This window comes from Bacillus rossius, chromosome 14, assembly GCF_032445375.1.
Source record: "Bacillus rossius redtenbacheri isolate Brsri chromosome 14, Brsri_v3, whole genome shotgun sequence".
Taxonomy (NCBI): domain Eukaryota; kingdom Metazoa; phylum Arthropoda; class Insecta; order Phasmatodea; family Bacillidae; genus Bacillus; species Bacillus rossius.
In genome coordinates this window covers 19,277,283-19,303,671 of record NC_086341.1, presented here as the reverse complement: position 1 = coordinate 19,303,671, position 26,389 = coordinate 19,277,283, and the positions used below count along the sequence as shown (strand labels likewise).

At 37.9% G+C, this 26,389-nt stretch overlaps 2 protein-coding genes across 2 annotated transcripts in view; one reads left to right on the top strand and one right to left on the bottom strand.

Annotated features, from left to right (window-relative positions):
* LOC134538696 (large neutral amino acids transporter small subunit 2) overlaps positions 1 to 26,389 on the top strand; it is a 912,958-nt gene that overhangs the window by 331,431 nt on the left and 555,138 nt on the right. Inside the window, exon 2 of the mRNA XM_063380130.1 lies at positions 4,039 to 4,094. Coding sequence (XP_063236200.1) covers positions 4,092 to 4,094 — 3 coding nt within the window. The 5' untranslated portion in view covers positions 4,039 to 4,091. The remainder of the gene's footprint in view (positions 1 to 4,038; positions 4,095 to 26,389) is intronic.
* LOC134538697 (protein amalgam-like) overlaps positions 1 to 26,389 on the bottom strand; it is a 551,901-nt gene that overhangs the window by 268,154 nt on the left and 257,358 nt on the right. The window lies entirely within an intron of this gene.

Sequence of the window (26,389 nt, the reverse complement as noted above, 5' to 3'; positions counted from 1 at the left end):
AATATTTTTGATTTATAAACACGCCTATGATAGCTTGCCTATCGAAAAGTGTTCATGGCTATTTTTAACTAAATTAATTTTAAATACTTTTTTTTCATCACTTTCACTCTTATGATAGCCAAACAAATCTAGTCTCAACAGAGATGTTTTAACATAGAGAATATGCCTTGGTAGGCTTGCCTACTGATTTTTGTTCATAGCTATCTGGCAAGCAGGTATGAACAGGTAAGTCAATTTACATAACTTCACCGATATGATAACCAATAAAAGTTGGTACCAGAAGAAAGATAATTTAATTACAAAAATAACAGTATAGGTTTGCCTGCAAAAAAAGTTCATAGAATATTATTTCCATGCTTAAAATTTTTCAAATCGGATCGATTAAATATGTGCGAGAAAGAAAGTATATTGTCCGAAGTCCTTGTGATGGAACAGGGCGCAACGTAGCAGCATGGCAATAATATTCTATGAACAGTTTTTTGCAGTCAAGCCTATACTGTTATTTTTTATATTAAATTATCTTTCTTCTGATACATATTTTTATTGGTTATCATATCGGTGAAATTATCCAAATTGACTTACCTGTTCATACTTTCTTGCCAGATAGCTATGAACAGAAATCAGTAGGCATGCCTACCAAGGCATATTCTCTATGTTAAAGACTATATGTTGAGACTAAATTTGTTTGGTTATCGTAACAGTAAAGGTGATGAAAAAAATTTATTAAAATTAATTTAATTAAAAATAGCCATGAACAATTTTCGATAGGCAAGCTATCATATGCGTGTTTATAAATTTACAATATTTCATAAAAAATCGGTCTCATCTGGTTATCAGATGGGTGAAGGTCGATCTCCCACGGGCTCTTCTACTAGCACATGACATCTCCGTCGGTATGCACCGGGTAACCTCGAAGCACCTTGAATGGTGAAGGGAAGATGAAAGGAAGCTTCAATGATTTTCGAAGCTTCTTGTCAGCAGGATTGTGGAGTCGATTATTGAAGGACAACACCCCACCCACCTTTTTACCTTCCTAGTAACACCCCCTTACACCCATACAAACTCAGCCCCATGGAGTAGCAACAACGACAGCAGGAAGCTCTTCGTAGCTTGACCGTTCCTTGCTGTTCCGTTCCTTTCGCAGTTCCTTGGACTGCCGACTAACAAAAGACCTTATTTTCGCATGTTCGTAACTTACCAACAAAATAAAACCACCGTCTCTCAAAGATATGGGGTTGGAAATCAAATCAATTCCGTAGACTTAAATTTGTGAATATCTGAAGGACCTTATTTAATTTAAATTGCAGCCAAAACTATTTTTGGGTTAATTTTTTTATTTTAATTTTTTTTAAAAAAAACACCTTTTGTCATTATAATTAACAAAAAAAAATGTTACACGTTACTAAGAAGCTATTGTATTGATATCATCGAAAAAAAAAGTAATCAGTCAGGATTATTTATTTCTCTATTATATGTAGTAATCTACAATCGCAATTTTTGGGTACTTTAATTAAATATATATATATATATATTGAAACTTTTTGCCCGTCTTTCCGTGTGAAATATAAGCAAAATTTAAAAAAAAAACTTTAAATCTCCTGCAAATATAAGACAAAACGTATCTTTTAATTATTATCTTGCAGCTTTTTTCAATTCAGCCGCGCTTGGTTTTTCTCATCGTAAAAATTCTGCTCGAACCGCGGAGTCGCACACGAGGACTAGAGGGACACTGATACATTGCGTCTGACAGTTTCATCACGGCGGTGAAGTTGCGTGCTCCGCTCGAACTGTTCAACCAGTCTCTCGCCCGCGCAGTTTCACTTTGCGAGCCTGAAGACGTCAAACATGCGCACGGCGTGGAAAATTACCTCTTACACGCTCCACCTCACAACGAGATGATACGGAAAGCATATGCCAGGTCTAAAAAAAAAACCACGGCATGAAATTGCAGCTAATCTAAAAATATACATATATATTTATTTACCGTATCTCCTCATGAAGTAGCTTGGCTTCTGGGTTGTAGCCGCGTACTTGGGCGAATAATTCACCCACGTTTCGGTCGACAGTGCAGTCGCCATCATCAGGGAGCAGTTACCTTAGTTACGGTTAAAGAATTGTTTGAAGTTAAAGGGCTCCGCCTACCCGGACACACATACGGTCTGCAGAGCTTCAGGAAAAACAACGCGATTCAAAACTACTCTAGATATCCGAGTGGGGGTCTGTTTACGAAAAGCATTTTAGAGTTCGCTGAGAGCCGAAAAGTACTTTTGATTTCGGATTAAGTTTTGAAACTGTAGTTTTAGAAGAGTTAAAATGGCTAAAACGCATGTTTTCAGAGTGATTTTTAGGCGTAAAACAACCAGTACAGATTCTTGAAAGCACTTAAGGGACTTGTATTACGCCTTTATCAACATTTCTCAGCCATATAATGTTACGGTCCCCGCTCAAATTTCACGGTTATCCTGTGATGACGAGAAGACTGCGCGGCAGTTCAGAGCCTTGCGCTTAGAGGCGATACCGCGCTAGAAGCACCAGCGAGCGTCGCGCTTATCATCCCGCCTCACCAACACACTTACACCCCTGACGAGGCGGGCCCCTTAAATGCAGTACTAAAAAATTCAGCCCTGTGATGATTTAAAAAAAAATTTTTGATCGCAGTCTGCTTACCTGGGATGTGGGATCATACTAAATTTAGTATAACCAGGTTTGATAAATGAGACACTAATGTAAATATTTCAGAAATTTTAAACAATTTTTAGAGAGGTTGAGCCAGAGTATAGATATATTCCACTTGAAGAGTGTGCAAGGGATTGAGGAACGAGTATGAGTGTGAGCGTTGATTATTTGGAACACAGCCCTAATACTTAGAGCACGTGAAAAACTTAGTCACAAAAAGGAGTGTATTTAATGTTTTCAGTTTAGTTCATACAAAAAAAATAAGGTAGGTAACTGCTCCCTGATGATCGCGACTGCAATGTCGACCGAAACGTCGGTGAATTATTCGCCAAGGAAGCAGCTACAACCCAGAAGCCAAGCTACTTCAGAAAATGGCCGTGAAAGCCTGCGAGCATTCGTATCTCCTCATGTCTAACAACTATCATCTATTAAGGACAACAGAGAATCATCTACATTGTATTCAAGTAATGAAACAGATCGCATAAGCTAAGTTTCGTGAAATAAGAGAAATAAATTCATCGTCAAAAATTTTTTTTGTGAACAACCGTTACTGTATTTATAAAGTATTTTTAAACTATTTCTTCTATTTTTATTATCATTAATTTTGTAGTAATTTTAGATACCCGAATTTGTAATATAAAGAGTATTAATTCGCACATCACAAACAAATATAACTTATATGGATATCAGTAATTCCCAAGATATGTGAATTTTTCTTTTACCGTACCATATGTTTTCCAAGTCAGTTATTGTCAATGCGTAAAATACCAAATCGTTTGCCAATCAATTAATTTATTGCAGCTTACCCAAGGCTCAAGATATGATGCGCTTATCTTTTTTCAGTAATTTATCATCACCAGCGCTAAAAATAATTATTGTCCAGAAACTATAATTTTCTTTCTATATTACTGATATAAGGCATGACATATCGAGCGCCAATCAGGTTTTGTAACAAAATGCATGCCAAAGAATATCCTTCTCTCGTATGGCTGGTCTACAGACCTGCAGAAAACTATACAAAACTCTATAAATAACAAAGGGAACTCGAGAATAAAAACTACGAGGAAAAGTTCTGAGAAACGACAGTTTATTTGTTGTTGCCAGATTCTTTTTCTCTGTGCATGTTCTCGCCGTTTCCATTCAAAGCAAACAACAATGATGTTTGAGCAGATGCAGCAATAAGTTTTTTTTTTTCGATATCATAAATAATTCATTCCTTACAAAGTGAGACACGTTATTGTTGTGTATTGTTCTTTATCGTGAATGTCAACTTTTTCGTTTATTATTTAATATGCCAGGTAATGCTAAGGTAAGACTCTGTTTTTCTTAAGTGTATCTCCTAACGTCCTTTTATTTGTTTAGGATTATCTGAAGATTATCTAACTTCATTGCTGGCGCTTCATTGAATTATATTCATGGTGAGTAAACAATATTTTTTTTGAAAATATATTAATTTTACATTATTATATAAATAGATTTTATCGATTGTCTAATGTAAGATGATAAAAATAAGAAACTAATAAATCGTTAAAATACTAGCGTACAATAACTATAAATGGTAATATCTCGTAAGGATTTTCACCAATAAAATGTACAATAATATATACTAGCAAAAATCATCCTTCAGGGGGGGGGGGGGGGAATGCGTTTTTATTAGGTTCTTCATATCTGGAATAATCTTCTTCAATATATTCATAGTTAGAGAAATAAGGGTAGATCTACAGTTAGCTGGGCCAATAGGAACGCTTCTGAGATTTTATAAAATAGCCGTGAATGATGTGGTTAAAATATTTATTCTAATCATAAGACGTAAGTATTTTTCAGCAATTTTATTTATGTTCTCAAGTTACATTTTCTTTTATTTTTAATCAACGAAATCGTACAAAAACACAAACATTCTTTGATAATCAAATTTTAGTGACGAGTTTTAAATAATTTTTCATTGTGACTTTACTGTCTAACAATCAACGATTGTATACCGAGTATTATTAATCTCCCGACAGTGGTTGCCATTTGCTCTGTGTTGCAATCCAAGCGTGGAACAGGGTGTAGCCTTTCCTGCGACGGGCTGTGAAAACAGCACACCCGTCACTCCGGTACGCTGAGACGCGGCGTGAGTCGTTACCTCTTGTCCATGAAGTGTAAGGTCGGCTTCAAAAGGACGTCACCGCGAACACCGAGCTCCACAAAGCATCGGATGTTCTGGAAACAGCCCCACCGCGAACAGCTCTGCTTGCTCACTGGAAGCTGTGCGCGGGAAGTTATTGCAATATGAGTGGGGGGGGGGGGCATGTCAACAATCCCAGGGACGGAAAGGGGAATGAAACGTAATGCCCCACCATCCGACCTCCCCCCTTCCCTATCCGGGATTGTTTACGCAGCGACACGGTTTGCTTTCCCCTCTCCCCTTCCAACTTTTCCAAAACGCACTCCTCACACCCGCGGCAGTCACGAGGGCGCCAAAAACAGCCCCGTGGGAAACAATTGCTGTTCGCTCACCACCGTTCAAAAACGGCGTGGGAAAAACTGCGCAGTCTATACAAGGCTGTGGTGTTTACGTGCCAATGCGTATACATTTAAATAATTCTCAACGTAAAATTTACGAGGCACCCGTGCTCACAGAAAACATACCAATTCTTCGGCTGGATAATTTAACTGATGGCAATATTTCTCCAGTATTAAGGTAGGTTTTTTTTTTCTTTTTCCTATAGCTTTTGTACGTTTATTATTTATTTAATCGTAATTTATATTTCAAATTTTTGAATTAATTCAATAATTTATCTTACGTAAAACTATATGAAATTTTAAAAACTGTATGACAATTGTTTAGTTGGTTGGTTTTTTTTTTTGTATAATGTTAAAAATATTCGACCTTACACTTACAACGAACGCCGGTAACAATTATATACGGAGTACTTCGTATATTTACCATTTTTTTCGATGATGTGCGGGTAATGAGTTAACTTTACTTTGAACAATAAGTCAACAAAAAATTAAAATTATTATTAAGACTCCTGCAAAAAAATTCTCTTATTTTTTCTACCTGTAGTTTTTACCTTAAGAACAAAACCCGTAAATCTAAATACGGAATCGTGCCTACGAATATCCACTACCTGAAATTACGAAGAACTGTTGTTGAAATGAGGTGAAAAATCTTCGTTGAAAATTCCGTAAATTAAATGTTACTTCTAAGAGTGTAATAATTATATGTAGGGGTAGGCATTTTTCGCGAAAAGATCCGAATGCGTATTAGACTGCAACAAGGTATTCCCGCAACAGAGATTTCTTCCTTGTGATTGGCGGCCGTCTGCGAGAGAAGTCGTTGCCTTGTTTGACCAGGCCACTCAGGACGCGTTGGCTTCCTCACTGAATCACTGTGATTAGTGTTGTTACAATTGATATGTACCTGGGAGAAACTCACCCAATCACGAAACACAGACATGCTACAGTGTTTTGACTTTCATCTTTTCGCGAAATCTGCATGCCCCTAATTATATGTTTATAATAAGATTTGTTTTTGCTTTCATAAGTGATAATTTTCCTGAAAACCTTAGTGTGATTAACCTTATGACGTGAAAGAAGAGAAATAAGTAAATAAAATCACTGCCAGGAGTCTCCCGAAATTAAAAATTAAAATTTGGAAAAAATAGTTTAATTTCTTGGATCACGAACTCAAGAAAATGATCTTGGAATGTTTACAAAATCTTCATATCCGTTCTTTTTTCTACAGAAAAAATTTGTTGTCTGTAAAGTCGGTTTACGGACGATAGTTTAACGTGACGTCATAACAAAACATTGATGAAATGATTGCATACTTTTATGAATAAAATTTAATCATTTTTATTGAATTATCACTATTTTGTATGGATACAAAGCAGGAGTGAAATGAAATCTACAATTTAATTGATAAATTTACTTTTATTTGCACTCATTAATTCAAATATGTTTATTACTTTAACGAAGAGATTAATTTAACTATAACTTTTATACATGTTTGCTATTTAACTTCTTCCAATCTGTGTTATTCTGTTAAGGATAGGACGATGATAGGAAAAGTATAGGAAACGAATGGGAGTGTTTCAAGTTTAATGTGCCTCGAAAAAGTCAAATGGATGGTTGTTCCAATCGAGTGGAAGAGAGATAGATGCGGCGCAAGCGTACAATGAGCTTAACGGGACAATGAGTCATCCTTTTTCGTGCGTGCATCCGGCGTTCAACGATTTATTAGACGTTGTCACGTCAAAAGAAACGCTCTTCTAGTTTTAATCTACAATATTTCCCTCTTCACAAAGAAGTACAGTACTTTTCCTCTTCACAAAGAAGTACAGTACTCGAATTCGGAGCCGAGCGACAGTTTGCAGAAACATCCAGCTATCTCTAGCTACGAATAGCGCTTCGTTTATTTCGTGTGCAGGCTTCGTTGATCATTCCGTAGTTTACTGTAACTTACAACAGTTTAGTTGTTGTCAAAGTGACACACAATTAAATGTCTCATCTCATTTGCGACATCAAAGGTCACAACAGCGCGTCCAAACACGACACACTAATGATGTATTACGTTACTGACTTCTGTAAACCAATATGTCTGAATAATAACACAACTTTGGTAACCTCAAATGAAATTAAAAAAAAGAAACTTAAAGCCAACAAAAAGAAATACAGGAGTATCGTTGTGAAAACAGAAAGCCAATTTACCATTAAAAACAGACAGTATGATGACATTGTTACCGGCAGACCCGTGTCGCCAGTAACATGAGTGTTTTGCACCTAACCGCGTGGTAACTGCCACCCGCAGTACTTGTGACGTCAGTGGCTTAGCTCTTGTCTTTACCCCTGATGCTGCCGCAACCCGCGTCGCTGCTGCCCACCGCGCTTCGAATTGCGCGGGGTATCGTGACCGTTGGTCGCATAACTTCCGGCCCCGTGGAAGCCATACAACTCTTGTGCTTGAAAAAAAAATTGTGACGTAATTTAACTGATAAAATTTTCAATTTCTTGAGTAAATGCTTATTAATATTTATAGAATATTGATTATATTTCTACTTATTTTTTTTTAAATTCTGCCTTAATAGTTCGGTTAAAGAAATAGGATTGCAAAGACATTTTGAGATTTTTTTGTTCGTCGCTCCGTTGTGTCGGTCGTAAACAAATAAACAAATAACTTTTTCTTGTAAAAACTTCAATACAAAAATCACGTTGCAGTATAATGCGAGCAACTAGTATTTGTTAACAAATAATTATCAAATTATTATTTTTTTTAAATTTCATGCATAGTTTTATATTTATTGTTTTGAGAACACTTAAAAAAGAGATCAGAAATTTGTAGAATTCAAATTGTATTCTCAAAATTATGAAAACAGAACGATGCAGTAAAATAGGTGATTAAATGAATTGCTTCCGTATCTGTTAGAACTGATGGAAAATGCCTTACAGTAATAATGCGTCACGTACTTCTCGTAAGAAAAATATTGTTTTACGTCGTCATGTGAAACCACAGTTTGCCACGTGGAGTGTTGAAAATAACTACGGCGCGAAAGCTTTCTGTCCACGGAAGTGAGCCCCGTAGCCGGAAGAGGTGAGAACGACACCGACCAGCACCAGGTACTGCGGGGGACGCACCACAACGCCGAAATACCACAACGCCGAATGTACAATAACGCCGAAAACCATAAAACCGAATGCCAAATTGACTACAACGCCGACAGCTATAAAACTGCTGTGTACCACAACGCCGAAATACATTTAACGCCGAAAAATGTTATTGCAGGACTGCCACAAAGGTTAGGTTAAGTTAGGTTAGCACACAAATTCATTCATTTTCTGTTTTTCATTTTGCTCCTGTGGCTCCCCCTGGGAAGCCTACAACTCACATAGTTTCGGTTCCCTGCAAGAATTTCCTAAGATTTCCGAAGTTTTGCGTTTTGGTATTAACGCCACTTCAGCCGCTAAATCAGAAGTTCAAGCATGTTGTGACTGACCTAACCTTACCTAACCCTTCGATTTTTTTTAAATTTCAATTTTTGAGAGAGATCCGAAGTTGCACGAACGTGGTAGGGAACCGAAACTACGTGAGTTGTAGGCTACTGGGCTCCCCCTCCCCGCAGCAACATTTTTCGGCGTTACTGTATTTCGGCGTTGTGGTACACAGCAGTTTTATAGCTGTTGGCGTTATGGCATTCGGCGTTATGGTATTCGGCGTTTTGTACGTTCGGCTTTGTGGTATTTCGGCGTTGTGGTAACGACCCGGTACTGCGATACCTCCTGTCTCCGTGACGTCACCCTGACCGACACCGCCTATGGGCCTCGCTGGTGTTGGTAAGCCCGCTTCGCCTCAGACAGTCCTCGTGCTCAGATTTTCTTTCGGTATCAGACTTTTAATCTCTAATTTAAAGTCATATCTGATGGTTGGTTGTGGTGTTTCCGTCGATGGAACGACTTGGAGCGCGAGTTGGTGACCGATACTCACTGGGCGATCAATCTGGTTTGGACGACGAGTGGAAATATTTTTCGTCATGTACCGTCTGTGTTTTAGGGTGTGGGCTTACGCGGCGCATCTGATGTACTTGAATGTCTACACTTTTTTTTTCCAACGCACTCGAAGGTTCGACAGTTGATCATTTCCCCGCACCGCATCGCTGACAGAAAAAAAAATTAACACCCTGCATTGAATTTTCGTTGGCCGCTGAACGAATACGCTGCAAAGTTTTAAGTTGACGGCAGTTTCGTCGCCTGGTCTATGAGGTGTGAAACCTGGCTGCGTGTGTGTGAAGACGTTGCTGATGGCCAATACTGGAAAGCTATTCAGGGAACGGTTTACACATAATGCAGTTTTTTTGAACATATGCCTTTCTAGTTTAGCACTGTTTGTTTTGGAAAAATTCTAAAAATCAAAAATAAGTAAAAATATGAAGATAAAAAAATTGGTTGTCTGTAAAGTCGGCTTACGGACGAAAGTTTGACGTGACTACGTCATAACAAAACATTGATGACATAATTGCATACTTTTATGAATAAAATTGAATCATTTTTATTTTAATAATAAAAGAATAAATACTTGAAATTATACTAGTAATCAGGTTTTTAAAATGCTAGAATAATTAACCTTTATTGCCGAAATTTTCGTTGTAATAAGCAATGAAAACCACATAAACTTTTCACTTCACTTTATAAACAGTCGACGCAAAGAAAGTTCACGTGTAGATGTAAGTTGTGTGCTGCCGCTGTCTTTCTTCTCCTCGGACGCATAGGCCAATCGAGTGGAAGAGAGATAAATGCGGCGCAAGCGTACAATGAGCGTAACGGGACACAGCGTAACGGAACAATGTGCGAAACGGGACACTTTTTCGTGCGTGCAGCCGGCGTTCATTTATTTATTAGACGTTGTCACGTCAAAAATTCACAGAAAACAAGACTGCAGCAGCTGATGTCGGACAAACGGAACCAACGATGAAACTAAACAAGTATTATGGACAATACTACGATGACAGCACGGACAAACATGACAAACAGTGCAAAACTTAAATGGCGTTTGTCCAACAAAAACTGCATTAAAATTATAATTCCCCATTTGCATGAATCATTTGAATAACGGTTTACAGATAACTGTAACTACTGTAGGTACAAGGGAAAACGCAATGCATAAACGCCCGGATAATAATCCGAACTCAGTATTACTGCGAACATTATTTTTTCTAGTGATACAGTTTGTTTTTCGTGTGAATGTACACATTTAGAAATGTCTGTGATGTCACGTGAATATTCCTGTTCCATTTCCTCCTGTTCATCTGCAGGAGGAGCGTGTTTGTTCGCAAGTTGGAGCGCAATATAATTTGCGCCACGCTCTGTCAGACGTCAGACAGAAAAATCGGTTTGAAACAGGAAAGAGTTCACGAGTAGAGACAACTTTCCTGACGCCTGAGTCCACGGACCAACCTTCTGCGTCTTCCAGCGTCTTATCTTTGTGATGCTGTTGCTGGGGGAGTTCTGTGTTCATTGCCAGGTACATTCTCTGCGTTCAATCCTGCCTGTGTGCATTTTAAGTGTATTTTGGAGAGTGAAAATTCTAGATAGATAGGCACGAAAAAAAAAAATAGTGCGTGGAGTCCCTCCGTGCGGAAGAAGTGAAACTTCGTAATATGGAAATGAAAATAGGAAGGGGTAGAAATTGATTTTTAGTGAAATCATATTGTATCAAATCAAACTAAAAAAACAAGTAAATGAAATAACGAATATCATAAATTAAAATAGAACAATAAAATAGAACAACAAGTACATATTTCAGCTAATTTCACGACGCTCACACTGTTTACTTCGCTGCATAGCAAGAATACCACGCGCATGTGCTTGGAATATTGGACGTTACTCGTTGCTAACGCTCGCGCTGGCCTGTAACATGTACCTATACTACGCGAATGCGTTCGAGTGCCACGCATTCACTCTCTCTCTCTGTCTCTTTCTATTCCCCCTTCCCAGGAGCGTTGAATGTTTAACGCAACAGTGCTTTCATACCCCCTCCATAGTAGTGTTAAACGTTTAACGCAACCTTATTGTAAGTCGCATTAGAAGTTTCACTTCAAAAAAAATAATGTGAGCGAGACTTTCAGTACGCTGTTCGACAAAATATTGACCGGTTTGTAACTGTATACATATTTACATGTAATTGTAATTGGGATTAATTCTTTAAAAAATTTACCTGCATGACTACTGTTCAGGATCTATCCTCTTATTCTACCTGAAATAACGTTTCTCGTTTGAGAAACAAATGTACTTTCTTGTAAGAAAGTGATGAAACGCTGATAATTTTCTGAGTGCATCTCTATCCATTTAACTCCTTCACTTCGCAAACAGGAACTGGTTATGAGAAAAGTTTGACAGTTGCTTGCGAAAGTGCCCCAAGGGGTGATGGAATTTAATTAGTTTCACTTATAGTTCGCAAACTTTTAGATTAACATTCCACGTTTTCAAGTTATTTGAAGAGAGTGAAGCAAACACATGATGTTGCAGTACTTCACAAGATCAAGTTTAATGTAACGATATTTTTTTTATAACCTCAGATATTTTTTTTGGCAAACATGAGCATGTTGATAAGGATCCCTGGCTTTCGAGTCCATATTCTGAGGTTTCTTGGCTTGTGGGTTTATCTTCGGCCGCGTCAACTGTGGAGCGTTCACCAAAGTTTCGGTCGACATTGCAGTGGCCATCATCATGGTACTATGACTGCAATGTCAACCGAAATGTTTGTGAACTCTTAACTTTTGACACATATTAAATCCACAACCCAAAAAAAACCCAATCAAGATAGCAATGTAAAAAAAAATTAACCAATAATTATTTTAATTATCTAGTTAGAAATATTCTTGAACAAAAATTACTTCACTAGCTTCAACTAATTCCACGCATAAATAAGAAAAACAAACATTTGTTTGTAGTTATCATATGACTACAATTAGAAAAAACGCTTTTTTTATTTTGTAAACGACCTGAATAATTATTTAAACAGTAGAGTCATTAAAGTATACTGAGTTGGCATCTTTAACTCTGAAGATGCTTGCTGCAATATACAGAGCGAAACGCAAGTACAATCCACCACTTCAACGCAGATATCCTTCTGAAAGTCAAGATAGTGTCATCATTTAGTATCATTGCACGAAATCTTAAATTCAACAAATTAATAAGTTTTCCATGAATTTCACGAGAACATATTTCGGAGATAAGTTGAATAAATATTTTTCCAGTAGTTTTTAGTTACAATAATTTAATGACGAAAAATAATTAAGATTTATTCGAATAAATTATCTTTTGGATAGAAAAACGTAGCATTTTTATATCGTTTTACATTATTTTAAAACATAAATTCTTGACAAAATATTAAATACTATTACTATGAATGCCGTGTCAGTAAAATCATGGCAGCAAGATAAGGGAACGTGGACATTAAGTTAAAATAAAGTACAAATAATATTATACATTAAGTGTTAAACTTTTGTATCAATCAACGTCATAAAAAAATTAACTTTTAACTAGCGTAGGTAACAGCATATCTTGCTTATCACGCTCCTATGAACTCACAACATAAAGAATATGACTCGGTGAATGCAAGGTATTTTTTTCAATTGCCTGCCGCGAACCGAGGAAAAAAATATATATCCCATCAAAAATAGCCTACAGATTATCATTGTTTGGGCTCTTCTCTGCTTGTGCGTACGTTTCAAAGAGTTTAAATTGAAGTTACCAAAATGTCTTATGTGGCCGGCAGGGCCACATTTTTACTTGTAATTTATTTTTGTTGCTGGTCTCTAGTTTTATATGGTTTTTTATTTCACGTATTTTTACGCCTTTTTTTAATTAATGTTAATTTATCTGTAAATTTATTTAATTATATTTGTTTCTGTTAATTAGTTATACGCCGTTTGGTAGCTATCGATTATGAGTTTAAGAACATCGATTGTGTTTCACGTAAATACCACTTGGCGAGCGCCCGGCGGTTGGCTGATGACGTCAGACATTCGGCTTGCCGGGAGTGAAAATCAGTTGGGGCCGCGAGGGGTGGGTGTGGCCAGCGACCTTCGAGGACAGAGCTATGTGACGGTGCGGACTGGTGTGCCGGACGGCAACGGGCGACGAAGAGTATTGGGATGGAGGCTCCACGCTGGGTGACAGGGCAATGGATTGCCCTGTGATACAGAAGAAATCAAGGTAAAGAGAGGCCGCGATTTTGATTTTTACCCTCGTGGTGCTGCACTGGTTTTTGGCAAACCTAGTGAACTGTGTATTTTCCCATACTAAATTTTATTTGGACGGAACTTTTATTAGCCTGTTTGGTGAAGATGCCCATTTGTTTCACACGTTGTTCCAGTGTGGGATTTTTTAAAAAGGTCGCCCGGTTGCCTGTAGTTGTAATAAAAGTATAAGTTTGGAAGAAACGAACATTTTGCAATTTGTTTTTGAGACTTTGTCTTCGGAATTTGCATACTTAAAGTTGCATTTAGCTAATATAATCAGCTTGTGCAGTATTATAAAATGTATGCGATCGGTATTGGACTACATGCGCAGCCTGATGTTGGTTGGTGCGGCCATTCTACGTTTTTATGAAATCATTGGCAAATTAATAAAGAAGTAAGACTTTGTTTGAAGTAGATGATAAATACTTCTGTGGTAACATAGTTATGTTACGTGAAGAGTTTTTGCTACATTTCCCTTAAAAATAAGATAATTTTTTTTTTGATCATCGTTCACGCCTTTGTGAATTCGTACCTATGGCCCGGCGTGGCATTAGACTCTGGAGTTGGTGAGGAAGGTCAGGAAGCCAGCGCACGCCTAGGATATTAACTTTGTTTTTTTGGCAAGTCTTTAGCAACGAACATCTGAAGAAAGACTAAACCGTTGATTGAGAGTTTAAGAACTTTATTTAAATAAATTTTTTGTACTTCAGTATTATTATTGTAGAATTTTTTATATATTTGTATTGTTTGTCTTGTTTGATTTTTGGTATTAGGGCAGTCAGTAAATTTTGATATTTTATAGTGGCCACGCCTCACGCCCTTATATATTTTTATACTTGTTGTTATCAGTATTTATATTTTTACGATTTTTTAAAGGTTATTGTTAGTATCGCAAATGGGGATAAGATGCTGCCATTATTAACGTCAGCTTTTGTAACTAAGCTTGTATGGTTATGTCTAGTAAATACTATTTTTGCAAATTTCTATTTTTTACTAACATACGTCCAAAGTCTTGCCTCTTGTTTGTTTAAGGGTTACTCTGCTTTTATATCCTTTGAAGTTTTTGGCCTGACCCCTGGGCAGTGGTGTGGGGAATTTATATTGTTTAGCTTTTTAATATTTATTTTTTCCCTTCGCGCCCAGAGTGAGTCGGGGACGCAACCCCTTTTCCAATTAAGGAGGAAGAAGGGTTTCACTTATATTAAAAAAAAAAGCACCAGTTACGAATTATTCAAGGATGTTTATGAACTTAACGGGAACTGGTTTCGTTAATTTTCTCGACAAAAAATTTACAAACACACTCTTATCTTCTTTCTCTCACGTGTGTTTTCGCCACGTATAAAATAAAACAACTAAGATGTTGGAATACCTCGTAGTCCATGCAAAGATCCAGTTAAATGTAATTTTTTTTAAAGAAATCTTTGTTTATTTGAGGTGAATTCTTAAGTCAGATGTCCTTAAATTTGTTCTGAATGCTGCCATGTAAGATTGCTTTCCAAAACCAAAATTAATCATTTGAGTTACTTCGTTGAGCCGGTTTCCTAAAATTTAAATTTCTGTTCCAATTCTCAGTCGAGATTGCTTCTCCTATCTTTCGAATCACGTTTGTATAAAAATATGGCACATTAATTCAAGACACTGGTGAACCCGAGCTGAGAAAGGAGTAGAAAAAAGTATTTGAAAGATGGAAAACTTGGCTCGACATATGTGACCGAAGTGTTTTAACTAGAGACCTGCAAAATTCGCGGTTTCGATGGCCTTCAGGATAGACTGCACATACCCCTGTACACTCGGGCAAATAACGCAAGTTCATTGGCTGCCGACTTGTAAGTCGTCTCAGCTGGTTTGTCTGTGATTCGATCCTTCTTTGGTTGAGGGTTTATAACTGGTTGAGATTCGTCCAGATGAACAGTAAGCCAATAGCAAAATTATCTAAGAGGTACATGTGTTTGAATTCTAGCCTATTACCGAATGAATCCGCGAATTTCGCAGGTCTCTATAGCTAATATGTAGTAATTTTTTAAGAGAGATCCAGATTTGTTAGGGACTCCAGGTACGTCTCAGGCCGAGGTTTACCAAACTTGTCATCAACCATGCGGGAATGCTTCTCGTTTGGGAATTGGTGAGTCATAGCAGCGATTGGTGTCTCGACCAGCTCTTCCATCTTAACATCATTACTGCAATCGCTAAAACTACGTGCAAAGTGAAACTGCGTTGAAACAGGGAGAAGTTTCGGGCTCGGTCATACGGGATGAAGCGGGGCGTGCAGGAAAAGCAAGTCCGATGAATACAGGACAGAAGGATGGTGCTGAAGAAGAGTTGGACTGGCAGGAAAGATCATTAGCGCAAAGAGTGCCACTTAAAGCAAGCGTTTCACGAGTTTCTGGTCTTTCTCAACTGGTTGATCACAGATGTGCGAATGTCTTTAAATTTGTTAAAAAATGAAGTGCCGATATATTCACGAGGCAACAACGAAATCTATAGTGTTTAGAAGACATCTCTTGTCAGGGAATAGGTGCACTATGAGAGAAAAAATTGTAACATTTATAAGTATGTGTAACTAATAATCAAAATATTCAAATGTATTGAATATTTAGCTTCCAATTTAAGTACACTTACAATTTATTCGTTTTTTTCCTACGCTTGCCAAGGTAGAATTATTCTGCGGTGCTTTGCCGTTGCCTTCCGTGGAATGAAGGTGAAAGGGACACAAAAAACACCCAGACCTGAACCCAGGGAGAAGGTTTGGCAAAATGCACTTCGCAAAATGCACTTGGAATCGATCCCGGGTCCCTTGGCCCACAGCCGGACACGCTAGTCACTGGAAAAAATGGGCGGACACAATTGAATGATAACAAATTTTTATTTAAACATTTTCCATTAAACTTTTTAATTAAGTATCTTGCATTACATGTTTATGAACGTTAGCATGGACATCTGGATAGAATATTTTTTTTAAGTTAATGGGCTATTTTTTTTTTCAAAATCTAGGCTTTTAAAATAATGTGTACAAGCTTAATTGATATATGTATTTTTTTCAACTGAATTCACAACTCTTACATAAGAAATCACTATCTGAAGACAATTATGTAACTAGAAATATGTTATTCATTTCAAAATGTGTTTATTATTTGTGTAAGTTTGAACGTGTTCATTAGAATTAGCGGGGGGAAAATAATGAAAACTATTTTAGATTTTAGTAAGTGTAATAAAATTGCCTAATTTAGTTTGGTTTTGCTAAAGCTAAACAAAAAATAATTCCGCGGATTAATTTCGATTATAACTAGAATAAAATTGTACACGGCTTTTTTTTAAGGCTCTTCATGAATTTACGTACATTTTCAATTTTTCGGACATGAATTTTACTCACTTTGTATATAAACGCACGGCAATAATATTTTAGCATTAACAGAAAAAAAAACCTTCGAAAACTCGTCAAGTTAATATCAAAATCACCCTTATTTATTCTTCGTGCCTGCTTTCCTTGTTTACAACCGATAAAAAAAAATCCCTGAGTTGGAATTGAGTGTAATTTCGGCGATGATCCATTCATCTCAAAATATGAAGAATCCTCAGTTTATCTTCTTCACGCCGTAAGTAAACCAAAGTCATGAACTTAAATTGCGTCTGCTTTCCAATACGACTGCATCGTGCATCGTCTCTGCCAGGTTCGCAAATTCAATGGAACACCGGCGCGGAACGTTTCTCGTCGCGTGTACTGTAGGCCCTTCGGCGGATTAGTCGAACACTCTACGAAGTTTGCGTTTTTCTCCACGCACTGCGGAAACAAGTACCGCAATCGATGATTAACCGATAGAGACCTGCAAAATTCGCGGTTTCGATGGCCTTCAGGATAGACTGCACATACCCCTGTGCATTAGGGAAAATAACGCAAGTTCATTGGCTGCCGACTTGTAAGTCATCTCAGCTGGTTTGTCTGTGATTCGATCCTTCTTTGGTTGAGGGTTTATAACTGGTTGAGATTCGTCCAGATGAACAGTAAGCCAATAGCAAAATTATCTCAGAGGTATATGTGTTTGAGTTCTAGCCTATCACCGAATGAATCCGCGAATTTTGCAGGTCTCTATTAATCTATGATCACTGGATGACTGAACCACATGCGGTGAGTGCTTCGTTATGAAACGTAAGACTTTTGAGCCACGGTGTAAATCAATGAAGTCGGAGGGCAAGAAACCACTGAATAGTTCAAATGTTTGTTAAATGGACCATATCGTTGGTCAAACCTGAGACAATTGTTTCTCTCATAACTATATTTATTTTTTAGTATTTTACTATCGTGCCTCAAACATTTTAAGTTTTGGCTGGATTTTTTTATTGATAATCTATATTAAAGCTGGAGTACAAAATATTGTTAGGTTTATTTTACCACGTGCATACATGAAACAACAGATTTACAAATTAAAACTAGTAAAGTGATAGTTCCTAGCCCCAGTTTTTTTAACCTTAACTTTGTTAAAATATAATTGTGGTACTAAGTTCTAAATTACTTAATACTTATTATAGTGAAATTACTTCGCTAACTTATTTTTGTTACTTCACACCATCACTTGATTCGCATGTAGGATATAGCGTAGCAACGGTGTGATGAATACCATCCTAGATTGTGTGCTCGTACTCAAAAGTTACAATACGTACCGTCAAAATTTAAAAAAATGTCCAAGTTTGACGGGAAAAAGTTGTGTTCGTGTTCCCATGGATTTTATCAGAAAACGAGTGTTCGAAATCAGCCCTCCAAGGGTTTTTTAAGTTCGCCTCATTTAAAATGTAGAATTAAAAAATAATCATTTGAATATTTACTTCAAAAGTATTTTAAGCAGTTTGCTGGGAGAAAAGATAACGATAAAAAAAATTAGCACTGAATTATTTGCGAAAACAAACAGGAATTGTTGGAACTAAAAAGAAACATGAAGAGGAATTAAAAATTCACGTGTTTACCGTTTGCAAGATTTCCAAAAATGGGGGGGGGGGGGGGAACAAAGAGGCGAGTCAAATACAGGAAATGGATTTTCCTGGGATGCTTTCGAGGCACGCTTAAAGTGTCAGTAATTATCTGCTGCGAAGTAGGACTGAAAGAAAGTAAGACCATCCACGGGGTTAAGGGGGGAAAAGGGGGAAGGGGGGCAGGGACATCTGGAATGGACCTGATTTCGATTCCAGCCTTAGGCTTTACACGGTTGGGGGGGGGGGGGGGGGGGAGTTTAATTAGAGCGAAGCGCCAGCACGTAGCTGAGAAGAGGGAAGAGAGGGGGAGCGGGGAACGGAAGAGGCGGAGGAAGCGATGGAACCGGGTTTATCAAGGACTCTGACCCCATCTGGCGGCGTTCTCGCGGGTCAGAGCAAAGGTCGCGACTTCGACTCCCCGCAAAGGAGCGTAGGCAGGATTTCATTTCGTGGTGGGAAAGAAGGGGGGTTACCACTTTAAAAATGTAAGTCTTTAAATTTTGGCTTAGCTGTACCATACCTGTCGCGTGTTCCAATCTCCGAAATTGTGTTTTACATCAAGGTTTTCCCTTTTACTTCTCCCACATTGTCCAAATAACTGGTACTGTATTATTATATCGATACAGACTCATTTCTACTATTGTTTCAAGAGCTATTTCTGGATTGTTAGCACGATACCTCTATTGCATTTGTTACTAATATATTTGTATATATTTGTCACTAATATTTTTAACATATTTTAACTTAGTGTAAAATAATGGGTGTAAGAATATGCGCAAGTAATAATAATTACTAAGATTTTTGCGATTTTTTTACACTCATATATTTTGAATAGTATTGGTAACAAAAAATGGAAAAGAGTTATTTTTAAAAATGTTAATGACTAAAAAGTAAAAAAATAATGGCGTGAGAGACTTTAACTGGCGATAGTAATTAACTCGTTGTAATATGACTGTTTGTAAGACCACTATACACTATGCTTACTTCTGCAAAATTTATAATTGGTGCTTTTAAACTACTGCAATAGGAAGAGATTGATTTCATTATTAAGGAGATCCGCAACTGCTAGTTTGCACAGTATGCCACAGAGAAAATCTGACGAACGGGTGAATTAAAAATGAATACACAAAAAATAGAAAAAAAATCAAGCCAAAAGACCCAATGACATGTTAAATCAATGAACAACAAAGAGAATTCGGTGGAAGGAATTGGTCAGAAAATCATCACAGAACAGACGAAAAAAGCCGGCTGACAAGCGAGGAGACGGTTGCAACAAGATCAGTGGATACAGACAAATAACAACCTTAGACAACACAGCTAATCTCTGAATCTTTTAGTTGAAAGAAATATATGCCCCTAGCAACGCTGTGTGCGAATCACCGATAGAAACAAGGTAAATTTCTCGTATTTTTTGTTGCCAAGCTAGAATGCAAAGTCTGTACAAGCAATTGATTTTCCATTTTTGTTGATTATGCTATGAGAAACTGCTTGTCCTCATTGTTGAAATGACCGTTATCACGCTGAATTAACTGATAACTGAACTTTAGGTACTAGGTTCACTGTCAAAAAAAGCCGATGTCAAAATAGCTCTCCTAGCCAATAATTTAATTAATGCAAATATACAAAGATTGGAATTCTTTCATTCGATCAGACAAATTCACATCCAGACGAATCCCTACAAAAAAATAGTAAAATGAGAATTTCAAACACAGCTATGAGGATTATTGTGGTTGGAGGAAAAGAAAGTACTCCGAGAACACAAGAACAACAACTTTCATTTTCGAAAATCTGAAAATGCCTTTTTGTGATAGTAAAAAAAAAAAAATTGGTTGCCTGTAAAGTCGGTTTACGGACGATAGTTTAACGTGACAACGTCATAACAAAACATTGATGAAATGATTGCATACTTTTATTAATAAAATTGAATCATTTTTATTTAATTATCACTATTTTGTATTGATACAAAGGAGGAGTGAAATGAAATCTACAACTTAATTGATAAATTTACTTTTATTTGCACTCATCAATTCAAATTTTTTTATTACTTTAACGAACAGATTATTTTAACTATAACTTTTATACATGTTTGCTATTTAACTTCTTCTATCAATCTGTGTTATTCTGTTAAGGATAGGACGATGATAGGAAAAGTAGGAAACGAATGGGAGTGTTTCAAGTTTAATGTGCCTCGAAAAAGTCAAATCGAGGGTTGTTCCAATCGAGTGGAAGAGAGATAGATGCGGCGCAAGCGTACAATGAGCGTAACGGGACACAGCGTAACGGGACAATGTGTGTAACGGGACACTTTTTTGTGCGTGCAGCCGGCGTTCATCGATTTATTAGACGTTGTCACGTAAAACAATTTTTTTTTTCCGTATAGAACTTATTAAATATTGAGATTAGGGACTGATGAAGTGATAATGAAGCATTGATTAAATGAATGGGAGCCTACAGGCTCACGACATCATCCTTCACTTTTTTTTAAATGATTCATGCAATGGAGTATTATGATTTAATACAATTTCTGTGACATAGCCATTGCAGTTTTTCACTGTTTTTGCCTGATGACGGGAACAGATTTCAGTTCCCGAAAAATAGCAACTGTTTTGCGTAGTTTTCGTTGGTGTTGGTCGTCCGTAATGTCTATCTTCATCGCTGTGTTCATGTATTTGCTCTGATTTTTCAGGTTCTGTTGACTGCCAGCATTTACTGTTTTTGTTGAACCTGTCTCGTTGTTGTTAGCCCACTGTGTTCGTCTTTCCTGTTATTGGTTTTTTCAATGACTAAATTCCTTCCACGGAATTCTTGTGCTGTCTGATATTTAAGTTTTAATGTGCTCGTCTGTGCTGTCGTCGTTGTGTTGTCCTTAATACCTGCTTAGATACATCGTTGGGTTGTCCTTAATACCTGCTTAGATACATCGTTGGGTTGTCCTTAATACCTGCTTATATACATCGTTGGGTTTATCTGATTAACAAAGCAGATTTAGACTTGTTCTCGGTGGGTTTATAATTTTATTTTTATTTTTTAATTTGCGTTCTTAAATTTTTTCCATGACAGGCAGTGCAAAACTGCAATGGCGTGTGTCCAAGAAATTGTATTAAATAACATTATCCACGCCTTCCACTGGAGAAAAGTCCGGAATCCATCCTGTCTTGAATCAAACCCGTGTCGATTGGGTGCGAAATAAACTGTCCATTCACATATCCATAACGTGTATGGCCCGTTGGTGGCTTTCCATCACCAACGAGCCAAACACTCTCTCTCTCTCCTGTAACTAACCATCGACAAGTTTGCCATGTTTTCATTGGTCAATGTCGTGACTTTGCGACAGAGTTGCGAGCGAACAAGACCATTACATGGTCCCAGAAAACCCTCGCTTCAAAATCCGACGTGTATTTAAATGCGCTACGAAGGTCCCCTAGATTACGATACACATCAATCATGTATTTGATGTTTCTTACGTCACTGGCCTCGACCGACGCGACGAAGCTCCTTCCGTAGCTGAATGTAGCGCCTTACTAAAATAGTTCTTCCAATCGTTACAGTGTTAGGCAGACTCTCTTGGGCAGAAAAATTTTCGCGATAATTCACATCGTTCAATGGCGGACCCAGCTCCTAATTACAGGGTGGCTGCGGAACGACCAGAGGTTTGTTTTGCGGGTGGTATGGAATATCTCCCATTTAAATGCGCAGTCCGAATATATTTCTCAACATAATGGTCTCTTTTTAAATACTGTTTCCACCCCTTCTCCAACTACTTATATCTAAGAGTTATCTGCAAAACATTTGTTTTATTTTATTCAAGAGTACTATTTTAATTTACACGTACGGTGGGAAAGATTTTAAAAAAACATGTGAAAAAATATGTCTACAAGATAACCGCAGCGTAGTATAAATTTACTTGATAGTTTATGAATGTCTTGTCAACTGGCTTTCAAAGGAATATTTTAAGAAAAATAATAAAAAAATCTGTTTATTAGACTATGGCTTCGTTATAAATAAGAAAATAACAAAAAAAAAAGCTCACGGTGCTGCAAACAGTCACTACGGATGCGATCGTGCCCTTCAATCGCCCGTTAACTATCCTCAAACAAGCAACGCGGACGATCTATTTTTTTTTTTACCCTTCCGATGACGTTCCCTTTTTGTGCACCGCGAGCGCACTCGTGCATTTCGCAGGCCGTGAATACCGAGGTGATTGGCGACCGCCGTTATTCTCGGCCCTTGCGCATCCAGACGACGAACCTTGCTCGTTACCCCTCGTCCGGTAGTTTCCGCTCGTGTCGTTAGAGCGCGCGTCTTGACTGCAGCCGCACTAACTGCCGGCGAGACGTTCTGACGATGCAAAGAAAATCAACCACGCCCCTATGCCACTTAACACGACCTCGAAGGGCTCTATACGTAGTCAGGGGGTGTGCCTGTGTCAGTGAGGCGGGATTTTTAAGGCCTACGCCTGCTGCACTGTGATATTCATTCTATACATAAATGTAACAGATATATTCACGTAAAATCTCATTTGTCCATCAAATTTGTACTTTTACCTGAAAACAAATGTATTACTTCGAAACTCGTGTTTTTGTGTAGTCCCGGTATACCTTCAATAGTAAAAAGTGTTTTCAAACCGTTCCCTAAATAGCTAGCTTCCCAGTATTAACTGCACACATGATAAGCATGATACGATAAAATATTTTCCAAACATTTACTATTCGATTAACTTTTCCATGTTTTTTTTTTAATATTCTTGAATAAAAAATGGATGAAAATGTAAAGTTTTGCGCCAATTTTCTTAATAAATACTAAGTATTATCTTGAAAAACCATATTTTATGTATGAAAAAATAAACGTAGCCACGTATTTTACAAGGTTTCAATATCTTTCTTGTAGTATTTTTGGCAACTCGTTTTCAAAGTAATGTTTTTTTTTTTTTTTAAGTACAGACAAGATTTTTTCTGTGTGGTGCTTCTAGCGCTGTAACGCCTCTAGGAGCAAGGCTCTTAACTAGCATACAGTCTTCTCGTCTTGCATAGGATAACCATGACATCCGAGAGATAACCACGACATAATACTGGACGTACTCGGACAACATACATCATGAATGCCCGGGTGAGAATCCAAGCCCAGTATCACTGCGAACATTATTTTATTTAGTGATACAATTGTTTTTATGTAAATGGACAAAGTAGTATGTAATAGTTCCTCCGGGCACAGGCTTCAGTCTGTGATGCCGTGGAGCCGACCGCCATCTTGGGTTGTTACGTTACAGCAGCCATCTGGGACTCAAAAATTCCTCAAAAATGACTCAAAATGACTCAAAAATTCCCGTTTTGAGGGAAAAATTCTCGTTTTCTTCCACAAAAATTCAAAAATTAGGATTTTAAAAAAACTCAAAAGTATTTTGCCTTAGAAACAACACATATTCCTAAAAGTGGCTTAAAAATCGTAAGAGATAGCCGCTCTAAGCCGCTGACGTCATCTATGAGTATGACGTAACCGTTGCAATTTCCGTTACGGCCGACATCTTGAAAATCTTTACTTATTATCCGATTTTAATAAAAAAATTTAAATTTAAAAAAATTCAATTATTTAATTTATAATAAAAAATATTTTAAAAACATACTTTTATAACATGGAGCTCGGAGTTCTCGGATCGAAACCGGTAATAGCAAAAAATAAAAAACGACAGGTCCTTCCTCCACGCAAGCCACCGACAGACATACCTCCCACCACTTATGTCAAGATATATATATCATAATCCAGTATGACTTAATGTCCGCCATCTTGAAAATCCGCAATTTGTATGTTAGAAAATCAGGCCGTGACGCCACAATCCAAGATGGCGGTCGGCTCCACGGCTCCACAGCCTGAAGCATGTGCCCGGAGGAACTATTACATACTACTGTACAAATTTACTAATATCTGTAATTTAACAAATATATATATATATTTATTTCTGTTCCATTTACGAAAAAAATGATGTCCTTGACGGTGTACGATGCAGTTCTCCAGCGACGCGCGACGCCGCTACTACCGAGGTCACGCTACAAGGAAGAGACGGCTTCTTGTGAAGACGCGGGCGGCGGAACACACCACGTGGTGCGCACGTGTCTGCCTCCGTGGGGGGCGTGGCTTATTAAATCAGCGTGTTGGAAGAGGGGGGAAAAGAGGGGCAGAGTCTCTCCCAAAGAACAATCGCGCCCCTTGTCCGTCGCGCGAGGTTGGACGAGACGTGTTTTCGGCTTCCCTGCCCCCCCCGACAAACGAGACGAAGTCTTCTTCCCGGAGGTTCGCCCTTCTTCACGGCCCGTCTCCCTCGCCGGAGACGGACGGCGCCACACGTGTTACTTGCTGCTTCCGGGAGCCGCGCGCAGACCGGCTAGGACTGGCGCGCGCGAGACAAGACGTGATGCCGCCTGGTTGTCCATTAATTACGTGAGGCGATTTCGGCGATTTTTCAACCCCCTCTCCCCTTCTCCACGGGAGAAATGTCGTTATATTTGGCTCTGTGTATGTGTAAATAACTCAAGTGTAAATGTAATTTAGGTATATTATCAAACCAAAGACATCGAGCCAAAAAAAAAAAGCCCCAAAAAACAGTATTAAAGGTTTTTTTTTTTAAATTACCATAATAAAAACGTTAATATTTCTCAAATTAGATAAGGCAAAAGAGCACTATGTGCTGGAGTGTCTTGTTGTGAACACCAAAACTGTAAAGAGTAAATATGTGAGCAATAAAACCTATTCAATTGAATTCCCCCTAGTAACTCACGTGAGATTTTTCAAAATGCGTATGTTTAGTGTAAATACGTTACTCTGTGTTTGATTGCGTTGGATTTATTACAAGAAACATAATTTTCGTGATTATTTTTATTTAAGACTATTTGAGACAGAACGTAGTCTAGAATCACAGTGAGAAAATTTAAAAACAGTAAAATACTTAGATAGGAACTACTAAAATTCATAAAGTAATGTTCGGGGGACTCTTGTGTGGTCTCGAGAGTGAAAACTGGAACCAACATGTCCGCGTGATTTTTCAGTAAAATCATCTGCTCCTTCAACCTCGCTCTGATATAGTCACTTTTGAACCGTTGTCGCTTGCACACAGAAGCCCGGTAGCTCGACGTGTGCTTGTGGCGTTCGCATTACCGCGATAAATATTATTGTGTAGGATTTAGCGATATTTTAATGACAAAACATGTTTTACTTAATTTTACCCAGTTTTTTGTTTCAATTTTACACTGTTTCTTGCGGGATGAAAGAAATTACGTGATATTGGCCGAGATAACCCCCCCCCCCCCCCATCCCCCCAAAGTGAGATTTGGTGAGATCTGAGCGACCTCCTCCACTCCCCTCCACCTAAAACCAATAAGTAGAGACCTGTAAAATTCGCGATTTCAAATCCCTAAAGGATAGACTCCATGATCCTCTATGCACTCGTGCAAATTACATCTGCTGATTGGTTACCGACTCGTAACACCTGTTGACTGGAATAATCTTGATTGACTATGGGCCAATGAAATACTTTAACAGAAGAATTAGCTATTCAGATAAACTGTGGCCTAATCACTGAAGCAAAATAATGTCAACAGTATTTGGACTCTATCCTATCGCGAAATGAATCCGCGAATTTTACAGGTCAGTGAGGTGAAATGATAAGTACTGCGCTCGCTGGTGCTTCTAGCGTAGTGTCGCCTCTGAACTGGCGCGCAGTCTTCTCGTCGTGCACAGGATAACTATGACGACTACGGTGATGTACAAGTTCCTAGATTGCTTTCATGTATCCGTAACGGGTGTTTTAGTGCCTTGAAATTAATTCTGAAAACACTTTCACTTTTTTGAAAAATTTTACGTACACACGCCATACCAGATTTTAAATCTACGTCATTGAGAAACAGCAAGCTGATGTAAGCCGATGTCATAAGTTAAATCAATAGACGGTACAGAGAATTCCACGGTACACACGAACAGAGTGGGATGAGATCGACGAGAGACAGTTTGTAACGAGAACAATGAAAAAAATTTCAGATGAA